The sequence below is a fragment of the Eleutherodactylus coqui genome, chromosome 2 (genome assembly GCF_035609145.1).
Source record: "Eleutherodactylus coqui strain aEleCoq1 chromosome 2, aEleCoq1.hap1, whole genome shotgun sequence".
Taxonomy (NCBI): domain Eukaryota; kingdom Metazoa; phylum Chordata; class Amphibia; order Anura; family Eleutherodactylidae; genus Eleutherodactylus; species Eleutherodactylus coqui.
In genome coordinates this window covers 184,331,922-184,348,853 of record NC_089838.1, presented here as the reverse complement: position 1 = coordinate 184,348,853, position 16,932 = coordinate 184,331,922, and the positions used below count along the sequence as shown (strand labels likewise).

The 16,932-nt window shown below is 40.7% G+C and overlaps 1 protein-coding gene across 1 annotated transcript in view; it reads right to left on the bottom strand.

Moving 5' to 3' along the window:
* FRMD4A (FERM domain containing 4A) overlaps nt 1-16,611 on the bottom strand; it is a 386,584-nt gene extending 369,973 nt beyond the window's left edge. The window contains exon 1 of the mRNA XM_066592026.1: nt 16,564-16,611. Within this exon, the coding sequence (XP_066448123.1) occupies nt 16,564-16,596 (33 nt within the window). The 5' untranslated portion in view covers nt 16,597-16,611. The remainder of the gene's footprint in view (nt 1-16,563) is intronic.
* Between the last annotated feature and the right edge of the window lie 321 nt (nt 16,612-16,932).

The following is a 16,932-nucleotide window of genomic DNA, read 5'->3' as shown; positions in this document are numbered from 1 at the left end:
GCCTGGGGAGATTATGAGCAAACTATGCATTAACATTTATAGCAGTAGTCCATATTGTGCCTGTGGGATTTAGGCTATAGACTGTCATAAGACAATTTATATACTATTGACAGGCTGAAGAAAAGTCACAATGGATTTGATTTCCATACTGCTCTCTGGGATGCATGCAGAAAAAGATCAGCTGACAACTGTATATTAAATGACAAATATAATAGTATCCCCAAAATTGTATCCAAAAGACATCTGTACACAGCAGAACACTTTAATAACAAGATATTTCCAGAAGTGAATCTATACTTTTATACAGCCAGAGCTTAAATAATAATAAATAATTAGAATTCAAAATATAAATCTCTAAGTGGATACATTGTACAAAGCTTGAAATAGACAAGTGTTGCTGTGACTAGTAGAGGTCAGTAGAAAGCACTGCGCAGCCACCTCCATCTCTATAATTAAATGAAAGCAAAAATTATTTTAATATTTATCCATTTTTAAGATACGGTTCTGTGAACCAGTTTAATTTCATGGTCGAAAATTTGTTCAGGGTTATTTACTATCTAAATATAAATGAGGCAAAAACAAAATAAAATTAATGGGGCACCACTACACTGCTTTCCAGAGTAGTGAGTAAAGCAATCAAGCATCAAAGTGCGCGGCGGCTGCGCCTGTTGCCATGACAGTGAGAGGCACTTTGCCTGATCAGAGCGCTGAAAGGATCCTTGTTCCTGACTGATAGTTTGTTGCCACTCTGCTCTTGTAGGCAAATGTGATGACAGCATTCAGCAATTACTGGTAATGTCCAACAGCTGCTTCTGAGCTTCAAGAAATATATTACTACAGGCAAGATAAAGCAGCAGAATGAGCACCGAGACGTCCTACCTTAGTGCTCCGACTCCTTTATTGCCTGAATGCCAGTACTGTTTTATCTCTCTATGCAATGTAGTGATCCAGGCACCAGAGTTATATAATAAACTACATATATAACACCCTCAGTTCCTTCTGTCCCGCTTCTTTAATTACAAAGTTACTGTTTATTCTTGTATGACAGTATACCTTGTAAATCACAACCTCATTACTTTGAAGTCATGTAACCAGATGTAAAAGTAATGTTCACCCATCTATTTTAATGACTTAGGCCGCCTGCACACGGCAGAGCCAGATTCCGCATGCGGAAATGAATTAAACATGCTTGCGGATGATCGCGGATTTAAGAGTTCTTCCACGCGGATGTAGGTGATAGACTGAGGATTGCAAAAAAATTGCAAGCCCAATGGTGCGTTCACCCACCACCCTACCTGGTCTCTAAGCAACCTGAGAAGTATCCGTCTACAAATACGCAAAGCATCCACAATGTAATTGGAGCCCGTCCATGTGGAATCTATGCTAAAATGGAGCATGCTGTGATTTATTTTCTGCTCTCGGAATTCGCAATTCAAATCTGCATGTGAGCACAGAGCTGCGGAAGCTCATGCTTTCCTATGGGTGACTTTATCATGGATCATCCATGCGGGTATTGATTGCGGATTCAGAAATTCAAATCCACCTATGTGCAGGGGGCCTTAGGCTAAGAAAACATGGCAAAATCTGTTGCACTGCGACACTGCATACAATAATTGTCAATGTTGCTACTTTGCAACCATCGACCTAAAGTGACTGTCACAATATTCAACTCAGGTCTTTTGGTCACAGCTCCTAAATTGAAAGCAAATTTTCCACAATTGCCATCAATGTAGGTCACATGGGACTGTGACTTTCCTGTGATATGCCTCAGGATTCACATGGCAGCAAGTCGCATGCAAGTTGCACACATTTATTGTTGCACATCTTCTCCATGACATGCATTGCTGACACCACGTAGCCCTAGCCTTAAATCTTATAAATGCCATACTGACACTGTGCTTACCATCTAGGACATTTGAGCAGGGCATCATCTATGCATATATGGGCAAGGGGTTTTCCCAAAAAATCTTTACATTTCTCACTGTCAGGGTGAATCCTCGACCACTGCTTCATATAAACTCCTCCTCACCTCCTTTGGACGGGCAATGAGAAATGAGGGACTTAGACCCCATGTTAATGATCTGTGGGGGTCTTATGACTCTATTCACATCTGCCTCATGGTTTCCGTTATAAACAGAAGCTGCAACTATAATAGTTCTACCTGGAAACAATTAACGGGCTGGTCATCATATAAACCTCAAACAGTTCCTATAATACAGCGGGTCAGTAGCGTTTGTTACATCAGATTACTGTACAGTGCCAAAACGAACGACTGTTTCATATTTTTTACTAAAAAAAATATATATATATATATATAACTGTGAAATGATGTCCAGAGATATCAAGGACCCAATGGGTTACATTTGGGAGTGTATAGAGTGAGAGGACTGGTTCTCTGATTCTATATGCACCAAGTAGTCTGTTGGATGTATTATGCGGCGGCTTTGACAGCGCACAATGAGGGAACGACGGAGAGGGGAGTATAAAACTAACATCACCAGGTTCAGCTTTTCAGCTCCTATGTTCCCTTAAGTTTAGTTTGAGGGGCTCATAGGAGCTGACAGACTCCCTTTAACAAATGCAATTTGCCCAATCAGTTTATAACAGACATTAGATTTATGAATGTTTGTTTGTGTCAGATGTTCCCCTGATGGTGTCCTAAACCGGTGTAAATTAGCCTGTAATGTTTTTGGGCTCCCTCAGATTCTGTATTGAATGCAGCTTTTCTCTTGTCCGGTTTGCTTCTCCCATCCCGGCTGAGGCAGCCTAAATATTTAGGCAGTGCATGTTGTGTGGTTACCATGGAGATTCATTTTCTACATTTTATTTTAAGATATCCCAGGGAGCTCGCTGTGTCACGCCAAGCTGTTACATATATTTATTTTACACCCAACCTCTTTTCTTTTGTGGTCTGACCTAGAAATAAGTTGAAGGCTTGCAGAAGGGAATTGCCAAAAGACTATAACTTACATAATAGTCAGGTCCCACATTCGGTTGAGCTATCAGTTAGAAAGCTTCATAAACTTGCTATAGCCTTATACCTTACGTTTCTTGCAGCACGTGATTGATATTACTTTTGTTTCCATGGATGGCTTGTTCACAAGCAGTTTTCACTAAATTACTCATAGGGGCAGCACAGTAGCTAACATCTCAGTCTTGTATATATGATTAAAAGGAACTTGTCATGTTCTAAATGCCACCAGCTTGTTATAGAGCAGGAGGAGCTCAGTAGATTGATATACATGGTTGTCTGAAAAGGTTCAGTACAATTAGATATATTTTCATTTCATCCTCTGCTCAATCTGGGCTTAGGAACCCCATGGGTGGTCTTACTCACTGATAGATAGCTATCTCGTATGCACGCTCATTGAGAATGCTGTCACTCACCAAGTATGACTGCCCACTGGCCTAAGCCCATAATGAGCAGAGATTTCAATAAATAAATTATTAGTTAGTAATAGTTTCCCACAAACATGCATATCAATCTGCTCAGCTCCTCCGGCTCTATAACATGCTGGTTGCAGATTGGACTGCATTTTGAACAAGGCATGTACCCTTTAGGTCATCCTGCTTGCTTGTGGGAAAAACACAGCTGCAAATTTGCATCCAAAACAAAGTCAAATTCGGATTTACTGAATTAAATAATGCAGACCCAAAATGTTGACAACTTCTGTTCACAACAAGCATATGATTACACGTACTGGAAATGCTGTGGATTTTCCACAAACGACACAAAGTCAAAATCCGCACAATCCGCTGGTCAGGTGATGCAGAAGTGGCCAGCAGTGCTGCGTTCACTAGAGGCCACTGGGTGCCCTGTAAAGAAAGAGCCAAGAGCATTAAGACTTTGAAGGTGAAGAGGAGCATGGTATCTTCTGAAGTCAGCTGCGTAAGGCCAGCTGATTTCAAGTCAAAATCCACAGCAATGGTGCAGATTTTGACTTTGTCTTTTGTGGAAATGATGCGGATTGTGCTGCGGAATTTTCTGTTGCGGAAAATCCACAGCTTTTCCACTATGTGTAAACATAACCTTAATGTGAACAGAAGTAGTCAACAGTATGGAATTGAATTTTTAATTCAGTAAATGTTACTTCTCTAACAAATAAGAGGAAGCTCAGATGCTAAAGTTATGTTCACCTGGAAAGTCTGCAAATTAATAAAATCTAGTTTTTCCTCGTCATTCTGCACTCAATACACCATAATGAGGAAGTGAAAACAGAATGCTAGAAATCTTTGTACATTTAAAAAAAAGAATAAATAACATTTTGCATTGACATAAGTGTTCAGACCCTTTGGTATGACACTTAAAATGTAGCTCTGGGGGCCTCCCATTTCTCTTGATCATCTTTGAGATGTGTCTACACCTTGATTGGAGTCCATCTGTGGTTAATTCAGTTAATTGGACATAACTTTAAAAAACACAACCCTGTCTATATAAGGTCTCAGATCTCACAATGCACATCAGAGCCAAAACCAAACCATGAGGAGGAAAGAACTGCCCGTAGAGCTCAGAGACAGGATTGTGTGGAGGCACAGATCTGGAGATGGCTACAAACAATTTCTGCTGCACTGAAAGTTCACAAAAGCACAGCAGCTTTCATAATTCTTAAATAGAACAAGTTTGGAACAATCAGGACTCTTCCTATTGCTGGTTGACCCACCAAACTAAGTAATCGGGGGGAAAGGGCCTTGGTTAAATAGGTGGCCAAGAACACAATGATCATCTAGAGAATAATTTTAAAACAGTGCTCCATAGTGAAAAAAAGAAAAAGGGTCTAAAGACTTTGAAGAACCATTAGATTTGCTGTAGGAACAATTGCTTTCAAATCTAAGAAAAAGAGTTCGGTACTTTCAAATGCAGAAATTTCTGTAACAAACCTGCACATAGGAGCATATGCTTATTCACCAATATCAGCACCGTAAAGAAAAGTCAAACAGGACAATGAGAGACAGTTGTAAACAGTGTTGTAGGATAATTTGCACCAAAAAGTAGTGTAGGCCTTACCTCCAACACATCTGAAAACTGTTGAGGTAGTCAAAAAATGGCAAAAATACATAATAAATTTGTCCCACATTATAATAAGATAAGGCCTCAGTATAATCACTGAGAACTTGTCTTTTAGTGCAAATTATAAGTGTATATGAGGTGGCAGAAATAAAAGAAATGTATCTAAGAAATTGTGGCAGATATATTACACCATATCTGACATTTTGAGAATTTGGCGGATTATGCACCATTTTTGCTTGCTCATAAATTATGGCACATTCTACAACACTGTTTACGGGTTGTGGACTATTAAGTCTCTATACAAATCCTAGCTCCACAAACCTATGATTTAGTACCCCTAGAAATTTATGCAGCTCTTCTATACCTCTGTATGTATCTGATTTCTGCTATGTTACTAAATCAAAATTTAACAATACTCAGGACAAAAAGAAAGCACAATTATTTAATCATTTAGTAACCACTGATATGCCTTTTTACTAATGGACTTTATTCTGATGCATATGCCTTTTTAAGTTGCTGCATCGGAACACTGACACAGGTCTACAGTCATAGAATTGTAGAATTGGAAGGGACCTCCAGGGTCATCTGGTCCAACCTCCTGCACAGTGCATGATTCACTAAATCATCCCAGACAGATGTCTGTCCAACCTTTGTTTGAAGACTTCCATGGAAGGAGAACTCACCACCTCCCGTGGTAACCTGTTCCACTCATTCATCACCCTCACTGTCAGAAAGTTTTTTCTAATATATAATTTCTGTCTCCTCCTTTCAGTTTCATTCCATCGCGTCTAGTCTTGTACAAATGAGAATAGGGCTGATCCCTCTGCAGTGTGACAGCCCTTCAGATATTTGTAGACAGCTATTAAGTCTCCTCTCGGCCTTCTTTTTTAGCATGTTAACATTCCCAGATCCTTTAAGCGTTCCTGATAGGACATGATTTGCAGACTGCTCACTATCTTCGTAACTCTTCTCTGAACTCGCTCCAGTTTGCCTATGTCTTTTTTAAAGTGGGGTGCCCAGAAGTGGACACAGTATTCCAGATGAGGTCTGACTAAGGAAGAGTAGAGGGGGATAATTACCTCACGTGATCTAGACTTTATGCTTCTCTTAATACATCACAGAATTCTGTTTGCCTTTTTGGCTGCTGCATCACATTGTTGACTCATGTTCAGTCTATGACCTATTAGTATACACAAGTCTGTTTCCACATGTGCTGCTGCTTAGCCCAATTCCTCCCATTCTGTATGTGCTTTTTTCATGTTTCTTGCCCAGATGTGGGACTTTGCATTTCTCCTTATAAATACCATTCTGTTAGCCACCACCCACTGTTCAAGCTTTTCTAGATCTTTTTACAGTGTCAGTAGGAACGGGTATTTAGCTGTCTGGTGACAGCCTGTGACCTGTTCTAACCGTGGTGATTGGAGAAACCCCTGATTCCCACTGTTTAACCCTTTACATGTGACTTTGGCATGTAGAAAGCTGAGAAAGGGAGGGGCACCTTATTTCACCCATTGGAACCCTAAAATGTCATCACAGGGTCCTGAGGGGTTGCTATGGTATCAAGAGCGGCGGCATGAAGATGGCTTGCGGGTCTACCCTTTACAGTAGCCCATGAGGCTCAATGTATATTGAAGTAGAGAAGTGTAATGACCTCCAGGGATAAATATAAAAAGTGAAAAAAAAATAAAAAAAGTTAAAATGCCAACTCTCTCCCAATTACTATGTAAGAAAACGTAATCCCAAATTTGGTACTGTCTCTCATTATTTCACCTGCATGGTCCATGCTGTCAAACGTTTTTTTAAACTGTAAAAATATGTATTATGTGTGTCACCTTAATACAGAAAACGATCAAAAAGTCGTATGGATTACCAAATGGTACCAATAAAAAGTATAATTTCTCGCATAAAAAAGACCCTCAGGGTTTTGGCAGCATGGATGGGGAAAAAAAACATTTTAGGGGTCTTTGAATGCGAAGATACAAGAAAATACATATTTTTTAGAAAAAGTGTGTAAAAGTAGCAAGATAGTAAAAAAAATGAACGTTGCTTCTCTGCATGCACATTGGCATATATTTTGCTGCTTTTTGAACGCACAAGAAATATGTATTTGAGAGCGTACAAAAAAATATACACTAATGTTCCCAGCCATTAAAATGGCTAATTAGTCAAATGAATTCTTTTCCTGCGCAATTACACAGTGTATCATGCATCTGCAAGCAAATTGGGCATGCATTTGCACATCCCCATTAACTTCTATTGGGACTTTTGTGTACAAATGTGCAGCACAATAAAGCATGGGTTCTATTCACTGCGTATTGTGGGCGCTAATACGCCTGTGTGAAGCCAGCCTTAGTGTCTAAAAATATCAAAACATAAAAAAACTGTATAAACGTAGTAGGTATTATTGTATCTTGACGCCACCTGAAGTAGTGGTGGAGTCAAGATACAGGGCGTTTGACAGGGGGTAGGCGCCCCCTGTTCCTAATTGGCTGTCCGGCTGTCTCCCTGTCCTGGCCCTCGCCTGTCCTGTAGGCGCTGCCGGGCAACATGGAGGAAGGATGAGAGGCACAGTTCGGCACTTTGTAGCGCTGTTGTGGAGGAAGGTCACAGCTGGTGGTGTGGACTGCACAGTGCTGCTGTCGGAAGGAAAGCGTGAGCGCTGGAGGAAGGTCACAGCCGACATTGGCACTTCACAGAGCTGCAGTGCGACGGAAGCATTGCACGCAGCAGAGCGCTGGCCCTGGGCAGCTGTTTAAGGAGCGCAGAACTTTGCCGGCAGCAGCGGAGTCAGGGTGCATGTGCAGGAGGGGTGCCCGCTGCAGAGCACCGGGGCTGTGCTGATGTTTAAGGAGTGGAGCACTTTGCCAGCAGCAGCGGGTCTGGTGTGGTTGTCCAGGAGGAGTGAGCGCTGCAGAGTGCCAGGGGTGCCCTGCTGTTTAAGGAGCAGAACAGTTTGCCGGGAGTGGCGCCGGGGTCTATCTTCCCCGCCACAGTCTGCATACATCTTTGCCTGGGCTGCAGGGTTAGGGATTACTGTACCTCTTTGCCTTACTTTACAAGCCTCCAGCCCAGGCAAAAAAAAAAACACATGCTCTTGGTAGGACCTACATGAAGTCAGGCAATCAGGAGCTAGGGTTGTGACAGGTCCATTCCTGCATCAAAGCCCTGTCAAACCCCTAGCATCCTGGTGGCGTTAAGATACAATAATACCAACTTAGTATCGCCAGAATCATGCTGACCTAAAGAATACTGTTATCACCTTATTTATTCTGCATGCTGAATGCTGTAAACATGAAATACAAAAAACATTGGTCCAATCACTCTCCCCTTTAAAAAGTAATAAAAGTTATACAAGAATATACAACTTGTCTCACAAAAACCAAGCAGTAATAGGGCTATTTCAACAACAAAAAAATGTAAAAGGCTATGGTTGTAGGAATGTGATGACAAAAAAAAAAGAAATATTGATTGGTCATTAGGGAATAAAATGGGCCAGTCACTAAGTCCCAATGTCCATGGGCAAATTGTATTTGTGGAATCCGCGGGGGGAGATCCGTAAATCAAGCATGGGCATCCGCAAATGGATTAAAACATGTGGATTTAGATTTGCGGACCTTTTGGTCCGGAAATTAAATCGCAGCATGCCCCATTTTTTGGCAGATTCTGCACGGACGGCTTTCATTTAAGTCAATAGAACCCGTCCGATTCGCGGCACACCCACAGCTGACACTGCAAACGTGCTACAGATCTGTGGGAAAGCAAGAGATTAAAGAAAAAACTGTACTGCGCATGTCTGATGGTGAGCTGTGAAGACCATGCGCAGTACATTGGAGGGATCCGCGCGGACGCCACTGCCGGGGAAATACAGGTAAGCATGGCTCACTGGCCACGGCAGTTCTGAATTATGTGCAGGATTACCTGCATAGAATCTGCGTGTGCCGTGGACATGAGGCCTTAGGGGATAATATCATTGTGGTCGTAATCTTTTTGTTCAGAGAATACAAAGAAAATTTGTGTTTTATGCATCGTTTCTTCAATTTAAAAAAACCAAAAAACAGATGGAATGGACTTCAGGATCAACAAGTTGAAATCCTTACATCAGAGAAGCACGGATCAGTGAAGAAGCATGGATCTTCAGAGGACAGTCTATGTGGCAAAGTTTGGTTTCAAGTGGATATTTCTTTAAATGAACACTCTGGGCAAAGGAAATTTGCTGTGTTATACCCAGTGCCGGTCCTGACGTGATACATAGATTCATAGAACACTAAAAAGAGAATTCCTAAACCGCACCCCTCCGGCCAATACAAGGTAGTACATCATTTAGAAGCGTTGGCCGGAGTTTCTTTACTGTGAATATTGGGTCATCCGCCTACAGTACTCTTGTAGAACTGCAGTATTGCAAGTTTACCAAGAACAAGAGCTGGTCTCCACACCTCGAATTGTCATAGCACCTGCTTCATATCAACCTGTAACTTATTTAAGGACGTTGTTTGCTGTGTACAGCGCTTTCTAAAATTGTTTAATAGAGAATGCGAAGAGCTCAAGCTTTTGCTGAAGGTCTCCTTAGGGAAGATCTCTATACCATAAAAAAGGGACATGGCCTCCAGACAATGGGAAAGCAACAAAAGCGGTTGCACGCTCATTTAATATTGTTGTGAGAATGCCTTTGTGTTTACATGGGTTAATGTTTTGGCACATTATGAAAGCTGTATGTCATAGAAATCTGAGCTACCATAACACAAATGAAAGTGATCATGAGTGAACATAGCAACACAATACAGTATAAGTCGAAACACAATGCATGACAATAAATGGAATGTTCCCTAGAACATTTATTATATCCTTTAACGGCAGTGATTAAAGGCTTAGTAATATAAAACCAATGAAAATATGTATATAAAATGTCAGATTACAGCTCCTGGGATCACATTATATCATAGGATGAACAGCAGAGACAAAACAAAACGTATGCAACCAAACTCCACAATGTATGAAGGGGCCATGCTACACCCAACATATAAATAAGTATTCAACGTAGTTCTACAGTTCTGTATTGTGGGAAGTTTTGGTCTGTGCACCTCAAATGTTACTTTTTTCATTGATATGGTAGCTGTTTATGTTGTGTTTGTCTCACTTATAGGATAAAGAATATAACATAAGTAGACAAATGAAAGCAAAATAAAATGTACAAGACAAATGGACTTAAACTATGAATATATGCAAAGCAAACAAGAAACGAAGAAGGATACATTAATGCAAGACAACATTATGTAGGGAAAGCAACGTTGCAAGTCCTGGAACAGAAAGCTATCAATTCTCCTTGCTTCACTACTCCTTCAGATAATAAAATCACTCATCTTAATCATCAAGGGAGGCATAAATGTTACCAACATCACTGCCTTCAATTCCCCATTAAAATACTGCTTTAGGAAGGTCCTTAGACCTTGACAATTAAGAAGAGCAATACTAATGTTCAACAAAGCTCCAATTCATTTGATGAAATATATTCCTACATGCTGTACTACAGTGTATATAGTCACAAACATCATCGTAATATATATACACATTGCTTAATTCTCCAACATTTAGCAGATAATCTAACAGAGTGTAATTTATTTAGCAATGATTCCATCCAATGTAAGAAAATTAGTTTACAACTCGTCTTTATTTCTTCTTAGTAGCTAAATGCTTTACTAACTCTATTTGTAAACCTGAAAACACATTCCTAGAAAACAGCAAAATCAATCATTTCCCTCAAGCCAATAAGGCACGTGTGGATAATAATGTATACCCCCATCTACACCTTCAGTATTAGGTTAGGGGGGTTGGATTGCTACAATTCCTCTGACATCTCAAAATCCTGCTGGCAATGCTAAGGGGATTTGAGTGAAATATGAAAGGCAGTCAACTACAAATGGCACATTAAGTAGGAAAATATAATTAGACACTTCAAAGGAAAACACTAGATTAGAGAGAAAGAGAGATGGTAGAGTGTCAAGAAAAGGAAGGAATAGTGAGGGAAGCGAAGGATAGTCACTGAGTTTACATTTGCCTAACCATTTATTGTGAATTGTTTACTAACAGTCACATAATATGAACAAATGCTGTCACATTAAAGGAGTTTAAAAAAGGTTGTACGGCCTTAAAAAAAGAAATATTGAATACTCGCCTATCCTGGTAGCTCCTCGCCCAGCGCTACAGCTTTGGTGCCCGCAACACAGAACCCAGAAGAAGTAGCAAACAGTAACATACCATTCATTGTACACTTGACTGCCCAGCCAGTCACAGACTTCAGAAGCCATAGAAGAATCACCATTAAAGCCTGTGAGTGTATGAGTGGTCGCAAATACAATAAGCAACGCGTGACCGCCCGTCACTTCTTCCTTGTTCTGTGTGGCGGGCATCAGGGCTGTAGCACTGGATGCCAAGTATTCAATTTTTATTTATTTCAAGGCCATATAACTTTTTTTATGTCCCAGAAAACCCCTTTAAGACATTATGGAACACAACATTATTTCTACATTGCCTTATAAAATAATTCCTATGGCCTGGCTATTAAGAGTCTAAAACTTGCTTCAGGACTTATCTGATAAGCTCCTAAGATCTATAGTCATTTATATACCCTTGGAAAAAAATGCAAGACGTCTCAAAAGTATGGAAACCCCCATATAGAATTAAAACAGTTTGACAGATGGTGATCCAATTCTGCATACAAACTATGGAATAAAAGGGAAACCTGTTGGGCCCTGTCACCAACATGACGGCCATTTTAAATTCAACTTTAATTTTTCCAATGGAAAGGTAGGTGTGTGATATATCAATCTAGCAGAGAATTTTACCAGGAAAACAATGGTTTGTTACATTTTAGCATAACTTGATTCATTCTCATGTTAACACAGTGATTTTTCTTTATTACAAACAATGTGAATGATGTAGAGATCCTCTTTATGTCAGATTTGAAATGAAGCACGCATATCAAAGAAGCGGATTTTAAGTAACGCCACCCAACCAGACCACACATTACCCACAGTCCAGTTATGGAGCCTTTTTCCAAATTTTGAGAAACAGGTTGTGTCACCAATGTGTTCCCAAAATCTTGAAGACCAAAAAACGTTATTGATGTTGCCTCAGCAACCGCTCTTCTGGCCTTATTCAGCAGATTTTGGTTTATCAGTGACAAAACCGGTTTGCCAGAATTTGGAAAGAAGTTTGGCAATTGCACTGTGCGTAATGGGAGGTCTGGTTGGTGTTGATTGAAATCTATGGCAATGACACGTGAGCTTCATTCACCTAATAGAAGGACAATCACAACACGTTCTGCTTGAGGTAAGGTCATCATTCACATTGCCTGTAAGCAGAAAAAACACTGCCTTAACATGAGAACAAATAAAGTTATATTAAAATGAAGCACATCATTGATTTGCTGGTGAAGGAGGTAGGAAAGAGATGGAGCAAGCACAGTGTATTTAAGGGTATGGGATCCGATCAGATCTCCAGGGCCCAGAAACCTAAAGGAGCAGAAGAGAGAAAAGTGTGAAGTGACTTTCACTAGGGAGGCACTGCCAACCAGATAAATTCCCCAATTGGTGGTTAAGTGGAATGAGTAGAGAAACAATACTGGTCTTTTGAGCTGCTCTAGAATGAATTTTGATTCATTGATAATTAAATGTATCCAACTTCTCTTTTATTAATTAAAACAAGCTGTTACGCGTTCCGGGGTAGGACCCTTTCATCAGTCAGGCTGAGTAAGACATCACTCTAGGGACTGAAGGATGAACTCAAAAGCGCTGGTGTTACCAGAAGGCGTGGGAAAGCCTGTCCAGGGAGCACCAGGAGAAGTGGTAATGGGCTAGTGGTAAAACTCTCTACCAGTCTGATATAACACACCTACCTTCCCATTGGAAAGATTAGATTTGAATCCAAAATGGATATCCTGTTGGTGACATGGGTTTCCCCTTGCCCCGCAGTTCATATGCAAAATTGAATCATCGTCTGCCAAACTATTTTTCTTCTATGTGGGCATTTCTAGGCTTTTGAGACATTCTTCTATATATAGAGTAGAGTGCAGTTTGCCATTTAGTATTCCTCATCTTGGTATCACAACATGGTTACATTTTATAGAATTTTCTTCACTCAGGAGTCAAAGAATGACTCCAACAGACAGATGTATGTAAACATATTCATGTGGATTTTATGTACAACCAACATAATGTAAATGTGCTGCTTTTTGGAGTCAGTAGGGTTACGCTTATGAGATGAAAGAAGGTAATTATCATTTAATGTTCAATTTATGGCAAGTCTGATTGAGTTGGTGTGAAGTTGGTATCTAAACATGGCTAGATAATGAGTGGTGTTAGCGTTTAGGAGTAAAAATCCTAGATTGCTTCAGGGCAGAAATTATAGAGTACAGCTCTGTCAAACACATGGCCCACAGAGGAGGTTTCCTAAGCTGCTGGCGCTATAATTACAATTCTGAGAATGCAAACCACCTAAATCATCGCAGCATATTACAATGAAATGTACCGTCAGTCTACAGCACAATAGACGAGCTCAGCAGTATATGGTAAGTGACATGATATTATATAACACCATGTAGACTATTACACAGAAATTATGTTTATTGAGAAAAGTACATAGATTAGGACCACCACTACACATCAAACCATTTGACTAAAGATCGCTATAAAGTTCATACAATTTTCAAAGGGTGTAATTGCTATAGTAGTAATTTAGAATTTTGTAAGCATAGTAACAATATTATTTATAACAATGTATGACTATAATTTGTGATTTGCAGACAGAATGGCAATGATTGCCAATCAGACAATCCAGAAAGGCCAAATCGTCTAGACCTCCAATGAAGTTGGTCTTAAAAGACAGATGATAGCTTATGAAACCAAAAGGAATTATGGAACCCTACAAGTGAGTGCACTACACTATGACCCGCTAAGTCTGTATTTAAATGCCATTTGAGCCTTCAGTTGGAGGGATATATCAAGAGAATTACAATTAAGGTTGAGATGTATAGGTTACCAATAGGCTCTCATTGTAAAAGATTTAGAGATAAGCAAGCATACTCGCTAAGGGCAATTACTCGAGCGAGCATTGCCCTTAGCGAGTACCTGTCCGCTCGGAAGAAAGGATTCGGCTGCCGGCCGGCGCAGGGGAGGGGTAAGTTGTGGGAGTGAGCAGGGGGGAGCGGGGGGGGGGGGGGGAGGGAGAGAGAGAGAGATCTCCCCTTCGTCCCCCACCGCTCTCCGCCCCCAGCCGGCACCCGAATCTTTTCTTCCGAGCGGGCAGGTACTCGCTAAGGGTAATGCTCGCCCAAGTAATTGCCCTTAGCGAGTATGCTCGCTCATCTCTAAAAAGATTGTTACTGAATGCGTTTGTATAAAATAGCCTAGTACACTATATTATTCTACAGAGAAAAAGACATGCCAGTGCAAAATGGCCTGTGGTATATCAGGTCAATGTAGCCCTATGGATACAATCAGTGCCAGAAGCTTTCACTGAACTTAATTTACAGACATTGTACATAGTTTTCGTATTATAGCGAATTTTTTGTGAAGTATTTAGTGAATTATTAAAAAGTTGTATTTTTTAAAGCTCATGTCCTGTAACATAGTATGTAAGCCTGATAAAAGACATATGTCCATCCAGTTTAGCTTATTACCCCCCAATGTTGATCCAGAGGAAGGCAAAAAAAGAACCCAATGAGGCAGAAGGCAATTTTCCTCAGTTGGGGGGGGGGGGGGAATCCTTCCTGACTCCACTCTGGCAATCGGAATAATCCCTGAATCAACAACCCTTCAGTTATTAATGATTATAGCATAAATATTGTAACACTGAAGAAAGACATCCAGGCCTCTCCAGAACTCTTAACTGTAAGTTACAACAAATTATTCCATTTGCGTAAAAACTGACGGCTCCCAAGAGATGACCCAAATCCATGACAGTACCATTCTCTAAACACTCCTACTCTTGTACACATGAAAAATGCTGCGCTAGTCATTCAGATCTGCACAGTCATCCATTAAGCATAAGGAAAACCTAGGGAGAAAAACACCGATCACCGCATATCTGGGAACGTTTTCTTTGTTTCTCTATAATCACCCACACATTTTTCTTTGTGTCTGTGTAGTGATACTTTTCAATACTCCAAAACAATATAGGAGATGCGCTTTTACTTAAAAGGGTATTCCCACCATTTACCACTTATTCACAAGTAATAAATCTGTGGGAGTCGGACTGCTGAGTTCCCTCCCCAATTGTTGAGGAGGGACTCACTCATGTCCCTCCTCAACCATTAGCATAACCCCTATTCATATGCCCTTTTTGGGACTCTATTAGTCAGTATGTTCTTGAAGGCAAAGAATAGCTGACTGCAACTTCCATGGATTATGATAGCTGATCACCAGGGTTTTATCTGCTGGATCCATGGCTATCAGCTTAGTATCAGCAGGTTCTTATTTGGAGAACAGAACAGGTTTTCTAAATCCTGGGGCTACAACAGGATTATGGAATGATCGGTCTTAGCGTCTCGAGTTTCTGCCCATCACAAGTATAAACAATCCTAAAGACCAACATGCTAAAATATAAGTTCGCACTCGAAAATGGAGCTGTCCAGCAGTTACATTAGGATTTCCAATAGAGCAAAAATAATACCCTCCTTGAAAACTTTCATTCTTGTTAGCACAATGTGTAGATGTCCTAATGCAAATCTGCGTATGAGAGGGTATTTCCATACCAGCCTGTGAGTGCAGATCTGAATTACACATTTCACTGATAGCCTAAATATTCCACATTACAGTTTTGCTGTGAGTTTGATCCAACAGCAGCAAGCCATTTGTGCCTCAGGCTGGCATGCATTGCTAACCTTCACCAAGTATAAAGAAATATATATGCCAATGTACAAAGAATCCCTCGGTCATTTAAGGACAAGCAACTGTCATCCAATGCTTAACTAATAATAATCAATACATTTAAAATAAGCACAGCACACAATATAATTGCTGCTAGATTAAACAATCACGTACTAATGGAACATAACCTTATGGCTCTTCTTTAGCTGGCCATAGAGTAACAATATTCAACCTGATACAGTTTAAAATGCTGATGGATAAACGATCATTATTAGATTTCTAGCACCAAAAGAACACAACAAATAAATACTATTAATAATTACAAAGTATCTGGATAAAATGTACAGACATCAATGGGAAAATTGATTGGATGTAATTTGCATTGATCATCACTGGGAAGTCATGCAGCGTACTTGGCAAAGGTATATAATAATTCACTCACTGTCAGATACATCGAAGATGTTAATTGTGAAGTTTCAGTAAAGGACAAAGTGCAAAATGTTCACTTTGCTGTAATGAATCCATTTGGCTTGCATTTATGGAACATTACTTGGAAATGATTTTGCATTGCTCTGCTGGTTTGTCACCACCTGAGTCAATCAATGGTCACTCTCTGACCTCCACTGGGCACACAAGCACCTGGGCATCAGGGACCATCCATCCAATGCAATGTATACCAGTTTGCAATCTTACCTTGGCTCTCATGGGAGATAGTAGTCCTTCCATTGTGATCTAATCCTCATCCCACTGCTAGTCCTCTAGTCCTTCCTGAATCCTCCCAGGTGCACACATCCCAGCCCACAGCCCCACATAGACCGCTGTCCTGAGCTCCGCTCTCCAGCTCCTGCCTTGTGATGATCAGCCTCCAGAGCTGCTGCTCCCCCGCACGATGCTGGCTTACGTCATAGACCTGGTACAACAGAGGGATCCCGAGCGGCAGCTCGCCCGGCACTACAGAGAGGCAGCGCTGCCCGTACACGCTGCCAGGAGGGGGAGGTGCCCCACCTTCAGCACTGTGGCAGTCGCAGAGCTTGCAATTATTACCCGGCCCCCCTCACCACT